We start from the raw sequence: 12,970 nt of genomic DNA, 5'->3' as shown, positions 1-12,970 counted from the left end.
TGGTTCTTTGCGGAGGTGGCTTTGCTGAACGTTTACTCGCCCATCATCTGTGGCAGGAATTGCAGAAGACGCTAATGTTAGTACAAAAGCGTGCATGTACGGGGGTGTTTCTCTAACCTGCGGTAATGTTTTAAGTATCATATTCAGAATGCCTTGTCAAATTCAGATTTCGCAATAATTACCACAGAACATTGACGCGTTACACGTTGCACTGGTCTTGAATATGCGTTTAAACTAGTGCAATAAAACCCTGTCTTTTCGACCGTTTACACCTGCATCTGTAGAAAACGGACAACTGTCGCCTCGTGTCTCCAGGGACTTCAAGTATGAGTCCTTGCTAAATGATAAAATTAGGGGTATGATGTGCGTGGTTACAGTGATGAACAGTTGGTATCTTAATGAATAGCGTCTTTTTTGTGCGCTTACTGTGTGTGCACGCGTGTATTGTGTGTGTGTGTGTGTGTGTGTGTGTGTGTGTACACTCAGGGCCTAGAGCAGCAGAGGGAGCTGTACGTCGCGTTGCTTTAGTGTAGTCATTCATCCATTTAGTGAATTCACACACACATAATGAGGTGAAGCCAAACACACCAGCGGTTCACACACGTGCATAGATGCGCTGAGGCTGCCATGTGCTGACCTTTCACACTCAAACATACGGCTTAAGATGTTTTAGCTGCTGGTACAGAATGTAGTAGGACACATAGTAACTCAGGATTAAATCCATTATTTTTGTGAAAATGAACACACTGAATGCTTTTTACCCGTCATGCTTACTTATTCATGAAAAGGTGGTGTACCACTTAGTTGTTGCATAGGTTTATCATTACTCATGAACAGGCAATAGTGATTTCTTAGATATGTTCAGACAGTTGCTATGGTCCAGTGTTTTTATGATACAGGCCTGTTGGTGTCTTGAGTTTGTACGTACCCAATATGTTACAGATTACATAGCTGAGCCCTAACCAAACAGTGATGGAAGGATTCTGGTGGGGGTGGGGGGGTTGTTTCCCCTCTTCTGTATCTTATGCAGTGTGATTATAATGTGGTAATTACGTGATTGTTTGCCCTAAGAACACCATCTCTGCTATCACTGTTGTTATTGACAAAAACCACATGGGCTGTATAGCTGAATACTGCCATAGTAGGCGACACATTTTCTGTCTGTGCCTTGCCAAACCTTGGGAAAGTTAAATATAGTAAACCAGTTGTCTAACCACAGCCCTGATGTGTGGTTTCATCTACTGCAATTTGTCTAAATCAGTACAGCAGGTATCTACACAGTAATCTTTAGTGTTACTATTCTGACGCCGAAGCTGCTTATTAGTAGAAAGCACTTTGGGTCTGGAGACTTGAGTAAGGAGATATTTGGTTTATCTGTTTGTGTGATGTGAGACAGAGTGAGTTCAGCACAAGGTCTTCATTTGCAAAAGTGTCTATTCAATGACCGTGATGTGTTCTAATGATGCTGCAGGTGGCGAGCGTGTGGGGCTCCTTCTCATGGACGACGAAGAGGATGATGTGTTCAGGATTGCCGCACAGTACTGGCCACACTCCCTCCGTGAGATAAAGCAAGAAGAGCGTGGCACACAGACTGCAGGGCGGCCACTGGCGAGGCCCAACGGCATGCTGCCGTGCGGCGTGTCCGAAGAGCCCCGACGCCTCTTCTACGGTAAGGCCAGCCCTCAAATACTAGAGAGAAGCCACTGGCCCAGGTGCCCTGGGCTTGCGTGTGGAATGTGCTCCCCTCTTAGCCTCGCCCTCTTCCCTCCCTCCGTCCTCCATGGCGTCTGATAGTCCTCGCCTCCGCAGCTTTTATTACCTGTGTGTGTATACCCAGGCACTTTGCAAATCAAATGACGGCACGCAAGGGTTGCTCCACTGGCATGTTGCCCAGTTGCAGGTAGGCAAGGTGTAAACCTGACTGTGACGTCAGCGTTTGTTTATGACCAGCCTCTGAGTTCCTATTTGATTTGAGCTATTTGATATCAGATATCAAATTCAATATCTCAATGCCATTAACTGGTAAATAGTCCCATTGAGTTGGGGGGGGGGGGGGGGTGTACTGTAATTTCCTTCTTAATTGTTTCCCCTGTTAGTATTGAGGCTGTTGAGTTTTATAGTTCTGTGTCCTCTGGCTCTTCAGGGCTCTTCTGAGCTCTTGAGGGTTGACCTTCCTTTGAGCTCCCTTCAATGTATGTCAGAGTCAAAGCTTTGACTCGTGTTTTCTTGGGATGCAATGTACTCTTTTTGATACTTTCCTTCTGTCGAAGGAAAAAATGAATTTCTCATTTTCATCCCTTGTGGTTTGTAGTTTATTATTTTTAAACTTCAGTCTTGTGTTTAGAAACCACAACAAACAGGAAATCTGGGTTCTGACGTCTGATTTATTGGCATCTTAAGCACATGTTGCAATGTTAACAGTCTGGCCATTTGCTTGGACACAATGAGTGTACCATGCAATACTCTTAAATCCTGAAATAGCCTCTTCTTGTTTACTAGAAATAGCCTATTCCCATTGGCCACAGTGAGAGGTTTGCTTGCTGTTCCGGGGCTTATTAACACCATTGATTGCAGCACTTTAATTTTATGCTAGCAGTTGGTATTACTCTGCTTCCACAGTGTTTTCGGCTGCAGTGTCCAGAAGCACTGATCTTCGCGCGTTCTCTTTCTTGTCAGGTAGTGCAGGACTGCTCCTGCTAGCACCACCTGCACGCCCCAACAGTGCAGACGACGCCATGCTCCCAGAGAACCAGCTGGCTGTGGAGCCTCCCCGGCGGAGGCCCCTCCATAGCGTGGAGGCCAGCATTGGTCAAAAGCTCCAGATGATTGGCGACCAGTTCTATCAAGAACACATGCTGGTGAGTTAGTACATAAATGCAGTTTCGGACTCTGACGCCTCATCACACCAATATTGTGAGCAGGCTTGGGTGTTGCAGTATTTTTGGGATGATACAATTTTTACTTTAATAGTATAATAATGTATGATAATATTGGTTGTGAAGGGATCAGTCAATTAACTTTCAGCAACAATTCATATCAAGCTGGTGATGGCCATAATTCAAATTTCAGCTAAACATGTGACTTGAACATCACATATCATCTCATTAATGGGATAGCTGTGATCTCACACTGCAAGAATCACCTATTCATTTCACTATGATTGGACACACTTCCATCATTACAGTATCATTGTAATGTTTAAATTACAATATTCAACGTTGCATTGCCAATTTCCTAATTGCTGTTTTTTTTTCAACCAAGTCATTGAAATCTGTGACCCTAGTTGCTTAACATTAGTGATAAAATGCATTTGTTCTCATCTTGCATGAGAAACAAGTTTATTAAAACTGTTCTAAAGTGGAACAGAACAAGGCACCATTATAGTTTGAGTAATGCTGGCCACTCTTGCTAGAAGACAATCCTCAAGTGCAGTTTACACATTGATGTTTTCCACCTCCTGCATTTGTTTTGGGCAAGGTATTTTCCTCTTCGAGTGTCAATCTCTTGAAATAAGTTCTCTATTTTATTTTTCCTCCCTTTTCTCTACTGATCAACATAACCTATCCTTTTGGCTTCCTGCTTATTGCTATTTTTCTGTGTGTGTAAATTGGTGATTAGAGGGGGTAGCACGCACGCACACACCCACACACACACATGCATACACACACACGAGCAATGACCAGTCAAGACCATATCGTCGATTTTTGCGATAGCGCGTGGAGCATGAGTGCCTGTACGCAGAAGACTGTGGATGTCTGTTCTGTACAAGAACAATGGCCCTTTGTTCTGCTCCGTTTCAACAGCAAATCAGATCACGTTGATGATGCATTGTTGGCCACCACCTTGGTTAGCACGAGGCACACTTGAAAAGAGGTGCTGTGAGGGTGATTATAGGCACTGGTAGTAAGAACAGGAAAAAGAGCGAGAGCAGGAAAAGCCTCTCTAGACGTGAAACGGCTGGAACAAATACGTCTCGCACCACCACTGCTGGTTTCTGATTTTGTTCATTATGCTCAGTTTACTGGTGGTTTAGGTCCCATAATTGTCATGTCACTCCTAGCTTTCATTATCTGCTCTCGCTCTCTCTCTCTCTCTCTCTCTCTCATATTATATATTACCTGGCCTAGCCACTTCTCACTGTGTGTGTGATTCATTCATTCATTGTGTGTGTGTATATATGTGTGTGTGTGTGTGTGTGTGTGTGTGTGTGTGTGTGTGTATATATATATATATATATATATATATATATATATATATATATATATATATATATATATATATATATATATTAAAAAGGCTTCCTAGTGCATACTCGCACCCTAACTCACACAGACTCGAGGAGCTTCAGGACAACAGTACTGTTAATAAGATACTGGTTCCGCTCCCTCTTATTGCTACCTACCCTGTTGCCAGATATAGAGGGGTTTTAGTGTGTTTTAGGTGGCCCTGTTCTCTGCTGTGCAGTGAAGGTAACACTCTCCTCACAGATACATGCCACTATTTCTAGGCCTTGCCCACTGAAAAGGGCCGCAACCGTGCTCTCACATTGTTATAAAGGAGGGGTTTTCATTGGCACGGCATTGCCATACCTTGACTACCTAGCAGAGCCACACATAGCAGAGCTATGTAGCAGAGCCACACATAGCAAAGTGCCACCCTCCCTGCTTCGTGAAGGGTGACTCACAAACTAATTGTTCCTGTCTCACCGGTTCAACCGGGTGAGAGCGCCCCCTGTGCGAGTCACACTCTGTTGGGCCGCTCCTGCCAGGGAAGAGAAACGGAGGCAGAATTTTCTGCCCCTCCTTCTCTTGGCCCTGTTGTTGTTCTTGTCTGGGCGGTCTGATTGTGTAATTTACTTCCTAACTTCGGAATAGGCAGGCCACCTATGGCTTTTATCAACACATTTTTTTTTTTCAAGCTCCTTTTATTTGTGTCATCTTTTTGTTTAATGGGGTTTTGCCTCATTCTGTAGGTCAGTCTGCATTTCCCTGCCTGCAGCTCGCTATCGGCACACTGCATGCTGGATACTATTGGGGCCATGATCACCCCCTCTCCAACTCTAGGCCAAGGCTTCTGAAATCAGGCGATTATGTGTGAATATTTTGACTGGAGGTTTGTCTTTTGTGACTGAGTACAGCGATGCTGGTTTTCATTTATTACTAAACCTTCACAAGCTCCAGAAGCATCTGTTTTGTGTTACATATGAACATGTTGAATATTTTTTGGTGTTTGTCTTTTTTTGTTCCTTTGCCTTCCATCTTGGAGAAAAAAAAAAAAAAGGGGAATATTTAGCACCTTTGCTTCCTGCCTGTAAGGCTGCTCTGGATGACAAGATGCAGCATCCTCACCAGTACCTTTTTGTTTCCCATCGGCGAGTGTTGAATAACAGACAGAGACTAGATCAAAAGTGGTCACTTCCCTTTTTTTTTTTTGCTTTGCCGCCTCGTTGTAGATGTAAGTCTTGTAGAAGAGAGTACAGACAATGGCAGTGGCTTTCACATGTGACACAGGAGGCCCACAATTAGTAAAGCCCACGTAATGTGTTCCTCTTTCGTTAGACGACTCAAGGGACAGGTGGCACGGTCGTGACTGGCTGTCCAGTGTATTCCCCAAAGCCTGGCCTATATGCAGCCAGCCCCTAGGCCTAGACCCACTTCTTCTCATGTAGCAGGAGTATAGCCGGGGGGGTGGGCGAGGAAGCTGTGCTAGGAGCGGCAGCCATTGACCAAAGTTTTCCAGAGGAGACCCAGGGTGAGCTGTCTTTCAAGGGGATTTGTTGGTGCTATAAATTTGTTTGTCTTTTGGTGGTGTTAAATCTTTCCTTTTTTGCTGCTAGCTTGCCATGCAATTCCAAGTAAACTGCAGGGGTATGTTTTAAAAAAAAAACAAAAACAAAAACAAAGTAACCATAGGAGTCCATAAAGCAGATTGGATTCTGTCTGCATGCTGGTAGTGCTACTTCCTCTTTGTGTGTGTGTTTGTGTTTGTGTTTGTGTGCTTCTGCAGGGAAAAAAACAATCCTCTGTCTTACTGTGGTGAGTGAGAGAGAGAATAGGGGCATAGATACTAATGTTTACCAGTGCTGTTCTTTTCTGCTCCAGAGAAAAAGGGATGTGTTTTTGAGAGACAAGTTTCCTGTCAGACGGCTCATCTAAAAGCCATGCAAAGCTCTTGGAGGAACAAAACAGCACCTCAGGAAAAACAATGGCCGTTTAAGTACTGAAGAAAGGATTACTGTTATTGGCCCAAGCCGTTTCGATCTACTGTAAAGATAAATAGTTAAGTATTTGGCCAGTTATTTGTTATGTGGGTGGTTTGCTTCATGCTAAACACAGGTCCTACATAACTCTGGAAAACCGAACATCTTTTTAAAACAAAATGTCCAATGCCAAAAGCATTTTTCATGAATATTTAACCTCTGAAGTAGCGATGCCTTCACTGTTATTTACAGTGAGATGTGCAGATATATTGCATACTTTTTTTCCCCCCTTTCTTTCTTTTCCTTTTTTTCCCTCATGAGCCATAACGGGTCCTTGGTGTCACCTTAAGGGGTAGGGCGTGTCTGTCTCGGTGCAGCCTTGTGAACCTGACCAGTGGTGAATTTTAAATGATAGACATTGCTCCCCAGCGGGTCTGCTGACATTTAGCTTGTGTGTTTGTGTCTGTCTGTCTGTCTGTTTATGGCTGCTGTCATGATAAGCAGGGCTCTTGGGAGCTAGGCAGCTGATGGGCAACCTGCACGCAGGCCTGATAAGAACTTGCAGGAGTGACGACACCGAACGTCTGCATAAACTCTGTTCTTATCGCCTACTAAATATATCCTCTGACTCATTTGACAGTTAGCCATGTGGCACAGAGTCTTGTGCACAAACACAAACCCACACCAAGATGGAAATTTGCATGCCACTCTGTTTTGGGTGGGGAAACCAGTGCATGTCTAAAGGTCACTCTCGGGGACTTTGTTTTTCTATCCCCTTTTCTTCCCGCGGCTTCTCAGCTGTTGTGTTCTGTGGCATGACGACTGCTCTGGCTCATTGTTGGCCAGTCTTCTCCCAAATCATATTCATGTTGTTTATATTTTAAAAATGCAGTTTGGTTAATACTTTTAGGGAGTTTGCCTTTAAACTGGAAATAGGATTTCAGACACATGCAGCAATTGTGAATGTGTGAAAGATGCTTACCAAGCACTAATTACTGGGTTTAAGATCCTCGTGCCCCCATTCTTGACTTTAAGGCATGTATGATCTTAGCCAACCTGTGAAGCTGAGTGGGCCCTGCTGGCACTTCCTGCTGCTGTTTGGGAGTGTAAATTGGCCTTTGTGGAGAAGGGAAGAAGTGACGGGGGGCTTATGCAATGCACTGTAATGTTCGCTATGATCCTGGCATGCCAGTGGTAGTCATTATCTCTTAACAATAAAAAAGAAGGGTCTGCTCGGGAAGGCCAACTGTCTGGCTTTATCAAACTGTGTAATTGTTGTAACAATTATAATAAAGCATGAACAATATTCATGTGGATTTTTAATTTACAGTACATTTATTCATTTTTGCATTTTATTATTGAACATGTTTCACATTTAAGCATTGTGGTGTTTTCTATACATTTTAATGTTTTGGAAAGGGCTACTTGTACTAGGGTTAGGGCTGAAGGCCTCAGTGAAGGCCTTGCAGTTTGTCCATAAAAGTTGCACACTTTTTTTTAATCCATTATCTTACCTGGACTTTGGACTTAATTTTGGCTTTACATGCTGTCTTACAAAGATGCTGAGTGAAGCAAAACAGTTGTGTTGTGTGAGTATATTGTATGTCTCCACCCTGACTCCAGAGCATCCCAATCATCCTATCCCAATCCCTTTATCTCATCCCAGTGGCAGTGATGACTACTATCCTTTAAATCTCCTCCATCTTCGCTCCGTTGCATGGAGCAACACTTGAGCAGTTTCATTTACGACAGTTTTAGGTCAGGGTGATCTCATTCAATTAATTAGGCTGTACTGACTAATCCGTATTCAGTAGATAAATTAATTGCTTTTAGGGTGCAGTTTGCTGATAATACAATTGCATTGCTATAGTTGGTCCCTTAAAATGCATTGGTATCTGTTTTCTGAGTGTTGGTGGTGTCACGTGTGTTTGCATCAGTGGGTGGACAGTAATCAGTGCAACGAAACTAAGGTGAGACAGAATGTTGTGGAAATATTGGCCCTCTTCTGGTGTCTGGTTTTCAGACTCGCCCTTGACTGAAATGTTGTCATGTTGTATACAGAAACGTCTCTGTATACAACATGACCCAAATAAGGTGATAAGTCCTTGTAGTGCGGTTATCCCGCTGTGTGTTTTATTTAATGCCATTTTGGATTTGGTGCTGACTTTCCCGTTTCCCTTCCTTTCAGCAACACCGAAACCAAAGGAACCATCAGCCATTTTGGTTGCGTTTGGCCTCTGCATTGTATGTGCTCCTGTTTGAGAGGGAGCCTGCAGCTCGCTGGAGGGGGGTGGACCAGAGGTGAGACAGCCAGCCTGACTGAACCGCCATCCTTCCAAGAGGCCAGCCTCACAGAGCGGGACGCACAGTGGCACTGTACAACTATTAACACGGGTTTTCAGAGGGGGAAAGAGAGAGCTGGAGGGGGTGGGGAGCGAGTGAGACGGATGACACACATCTCCGCGGGACGGGGGGTATGATTTTTATGACTTTCCTTTTTTCCTCCTCAAGAAGATGCCATGGTGTTCATGAGATTCTTTAACAGGAATATTTTCATAACAAACTTGTAGAGGTATTTTGTACAGTATGTACTGTTTTAGTTTTGCTTGCACTTCCATATGTGAACATCTGGAACAACCTCCATGAGTCCTGGGAAAGCCTTATCATCTCCAGACACTGCAGAAGGACTGCTAAGTATCTGAATGTTACCTGAAGAAGCCGGGGGTCAGCCATGGTGGAACCATGAAGGGAGGTGAGGTGGTTTGGAAATGTATTTTCCTTTAAAGTCTCCCAGGATACCACTCAATTTGACAATTAGCCTGACTAATTTCCAAAGAAGCAGTTTTTTTGAACAAAGACTTTTGCACCTCAGTATGTCCGGTTCTGCAGTGTTTTGATCTTTAAAATCTTTCTTCGTCATTGTTAGATTTTTTTTTTTTTTGATGGTGAAACATAAATGTATGGTAATAGTAGGAAAAGGCAGACTTCTACAACTTTAATGTAGCTTTTAAAAGTGCTCCTGTGTCAGCCAAGTGGGGTTGTTGTGGTTTTGTTTATTTGTTCCCTGAAATGTTTGGCATTCTCAGGTCTCACTGATAAGCCTGTCAACAATCAGTAATCTGTTCCTAGAGATACTCCAATCATTAAACTTGAAATCTAATTGGTAAACAGCAACATAGTGTAATTATCTCCATACAAACCTGAAGAACAAGAGTAAGAGTGCAGCGCCTATTATAATTTTCTACTGCATCATGCGTAGCAACATACAAAGAATAGCAGTGTCTAAAGAGAATGGAACCATGGAACCATCAAATGCATCTAACCTCATAAGCTTACCATCATGGATGATGGTTTGCAAGACCTGGTGTATGATGTGTGTTTTTGTTACCCTTTTTTAAAATCAAACCAACTTCCTCAAATATTCAATGAAGGTTTCATCAAGTCTAGTTTTTAACGCTCATTTTTTCATTATCATCAAAAGAACCGGTCATCTTAGGCATTGGACTGTGTATTTGGTCCTTTTGGCACAAATAAATCCTTAGTAATTACTGTCACTAACAGGTGTTCGGGTTGACCTTTTATGCATCATTGATTTTTCTACTGCAAGGTTTTTTTTCTTTTCTTTTCTTTTTTTTTTTTTTTTTTTTTTTTTTTTTTTTTTGGTTTTTTAACTACTTATAGCATAGTTCTCTTCATTGGCTGTTGAAGATAATTGGCTGGTTGTTTTGTTGGCCCCATAGCAATACTGTGTCTGTGAAGTGACTGCATTTCTGCTCTCAGGATACTTGGGTGTTTTTACATTTCTGTTATTTCAAGTTGAATTTCTGCTTTTGTACCTTTTCAGGTGACCTATAAAATGTTCCAGTGGTATAATTTTTCTGTATGACCACTACTTTTTTTTCTATAAAGATATAATGAAAGTCTTTCTGTAAATTGTTAAGAGTGTAACCTGGTGAAATTTTCATGTTTGAAGACACTGATGGACTCCTATATGGGGTGGGGGGGTGTCAGTGTGTTTTGTTTTGAAGGAGTGATGTATATTTTTTTGAGACTTGGTTTCTGGTTCTTTTTTTAAGAAATAATGCATACCACATACCTTTTATGACAATAAAAAGAGGTCAGTATATAGTGGATATGATATGAAGGAACTAAATTGAATGCAACGTATAACAGAAGCACTATATAGAGTTGATGTGTTTTAAACTGTTTACATAGATGCCATAACTTAGCAATTGATGCAACTACCTTTCATAAAAGTAAAGTAAAAGTAAAGATAATTGGTTAGTGGCATCGTTAATATATTCAACAGTAATACCCATTCATAATTTTCCTTATCGATTTGCTCAATCATTGAGAATAATGTAGATGAACTGTAGCCTTAAAATCATGGTACAAAGATGTGGTACAAATCAACCATTACAGTTCTCATTACTAAACTGTTTTGCCTGCTATGAGTCTGTGGGGCACAGCCTAGTTTTTCAGGCATGTTGATTGTCCTAAGAAGTGCTGAAAGTTTCCTGCAGAATGTGAACGCTGAGCCAGTGACTGTAGCCCTCATAACTCATAGCTACCTTAGTCAGTTCACCTAGTCTCCATTCATATATGTACACTCCTTAACATTTTTGGGTCTTTTTTTTTTTTTAATTTTTTTATTTGAATTAATTCATTTGTAATTTATTTTCTTTCCTCTTTATTTATTTTCCACTTTATTTTTTTGTATATTGGTCCACTGCTACTGTATAGATTCATGTGTGCAATGTATTTCATTTTTGTTTTACTTTTATTTTGGTCTTTGATGTAAATATTGCTTTTTTTTTTTTTTTCTTTCTTTGGCTTAGGGTGGTGAGGGGTTAGCCATGTTTAGTTCTTCGATACCGATAATCTGAATTGTTGTTAGCGTTAGCTATATTCCTTTATGTCTTTAAAATGAAACCAACCAACGGCCATTAGGTGTATCTGCAGTTTATTTCTAAAGGTTGGTATTCTGCAGATAGGGGAGCTTATGAGGTCTGAAGGGATTTGGTTTTTAGTCTAGTCAAGGTTTATCCTTAGATCTCGGCTTGCTCTTAGGACTGGCCATAAGCAACACTTACGTGTCTTGGTTTTTCTTTTCTTCTTTTCTGTCTTACCTTAGTAAGAATTTAGAATATATTTACCAAGTCAGTAAGAACACAGGTCATTTTTTGCAAATGTGAAGCATAGTGTTGTCCTTTGGGACCAGGGTTGGCCAACTCCACCCTACACTGTAACAGTGACACTTGAGATCCACACTTTGCCTAACCCCACTGTTTTGTTTTGTTCTCATTTTGTTTTTGTGTTTTGTTTTGTTTCTTGGTATATCCTGGTATACTTCTTATGACTGGTTAGAATACAAATTTCTTGACGGAGGTTGATGATCAGTTCTTGTCCACAGTATGCTTCCCCCAAAATGCAGATATGACTAACATTTGAATTGTTCATTTTAGCATCATTAATGCTATTTAATGCTGTTCTTTTGGATGAAGTATTCCTTTCAATGATGTCTCAAAAACGTGATGAAATCAGGGTGAGGAAGATTTATCAAGACACTGGGCTATGTTAATGGACTAGAACTATCTTTACTTTATTCACTCTTCTCAGTTTACATGCACTGGAAAGTACTTTTTGAATCTGTTTAACTCATGGGTCCTTTGATATTCCAGTGTTAGAGTAAATGGCATCTTCTGGCATGGTTCTCCTGGCTTCATGTTTGTTTGTTTTTGTTTATGTTTTTTTAGGTGCCAGGCACAAGTGCCCAAGTGTATTTTTTACTCAAAGGATTGCATGCACACCACGGTGTCCAGTATTAGTTTGACGGAGGGGTTCATACAGAGGAAGTGCTGGAGCGTGATGTCCGCACATTTATTTCGACTGCTTAAGACGAACTTCAGGTTCAAGATAAAAACCTGACAGTTGGGTCTATCTGTGATCGAAACCAACAGTGTCTTGAAAGTAGTTTAGTCCATTGTTAGTTTCAGTTTTTAAGGGGAATTTGGTTAATAATTGTGTGAGCAAATCCCCCCTCCCCCCTTAGTTTCTGGTTTTCACCCTGGAATTACTAATGCATTTTGTACTCCTGTGAAAAATCCAATGAGAATAAGGGCTTTCTTAATGTAATCAGGCCTTCACTTTTTATTTAGATAGGGAAAAAAAACTCCTTATGTTGGTTCTATTAATTGGCATTCTAAATGAAATAAATGTCTGCTTTTTTAATCTACAGAAACCTATTATTTTAAGTTGTTTTTGATCCTAAAATGCCTTTTTGTTAATTCAGATTCAACAAAGTCTTGAGGCTCACACATTCTCTGTATACCAAGAAATGAGACCCAGCGAAAATGTAGCATTTTTGTAAACATTGACTGTGTGTCTTCGAGACTGAACTGTGCACTCTAACTTTTTTTAAATGTTGATACAGTATGGAAGTTTTAGACAATTTGTTATCTAGTGCAATATGCTGTATATAAGAGCTTTGCTCTACAAAAAGCAGTTTCTGAATCCCCCCCCCCATTGGTACATTTTTTTTCATTAAAAGTGTATTAAAGCCTGAAATGCTTTTGAGGTTTTTATTATTATTATTATTATTATTATTATTATTATTATTATTATTATTAAGCCTACTCAGCTAAAGGTAAAACAACCTGATGCCATTTAGTGGAGCCAAGCTGTGCTGAGGTTGAACATACTGTTTGTTTGTTTTCTGTCTCTCTGTCTGTCTGTCTCTCTCGCATGCGCGCTCTGATAAATCGAGAAGTT

At 41.1% G+C, this 12,970-nt stretch overlaps 1 protein-coding gene across 1 annotated transcript in view; it reads left to right on the top strand.

The window, feature by feature from the left end:
• Positions 1–12,759, top strand: part of bmf1 (BCL2 modifying factor 1) — a 14,624-nt gene extending 1,865 nt beyond the window's left edge. The window contains exons 2-5 of the mRNA XM_027000296.3: positions 1,472–1,669; positions 2,677–2,858; positions 8,388–8,500; positions 11,956–12,759. Coding sequence (XP_026856097.2) covers positions 1,498–1,669; positions 2,677–2,858; positions 8,388–8,500; positions 11,956–12,127 — 639 coding nt within the window. The 5' untranslated portion in view covers positions 1,472–1,497 and the 3' untranslated portion in view covers positions 12,128–12,759. The remainder of the gene's footprint in view (positions 1–1,471; positions 1,670–2,676; positions 2,859–8,387; positions 8,501–11,955) is intronic.
• Positions 12,760–12,970: the final 211 nt, after the last annotated feature.

The sequence above is a fragment of the Electrophorus electricus genome, chromosome 10 (genome assembly GCF_041902795.1).
Source record: "Electrophorus electricus isolate QZ-2024a chromosome 10, ASM4190279v1, whole genome shotgun sequence".
Lineage (NCBI taxonomy): Eukaryota > Metazoa > Chordata > Actinopteri > Gymnotiformes > Gymnotidae > Electrophorus > Electrophorus electricus.
The sequence above is the reverse complement of the archived record's forward strand: the minus strand, read 5'-3'. Positions and strand labels throughout refer to the sequence as shown.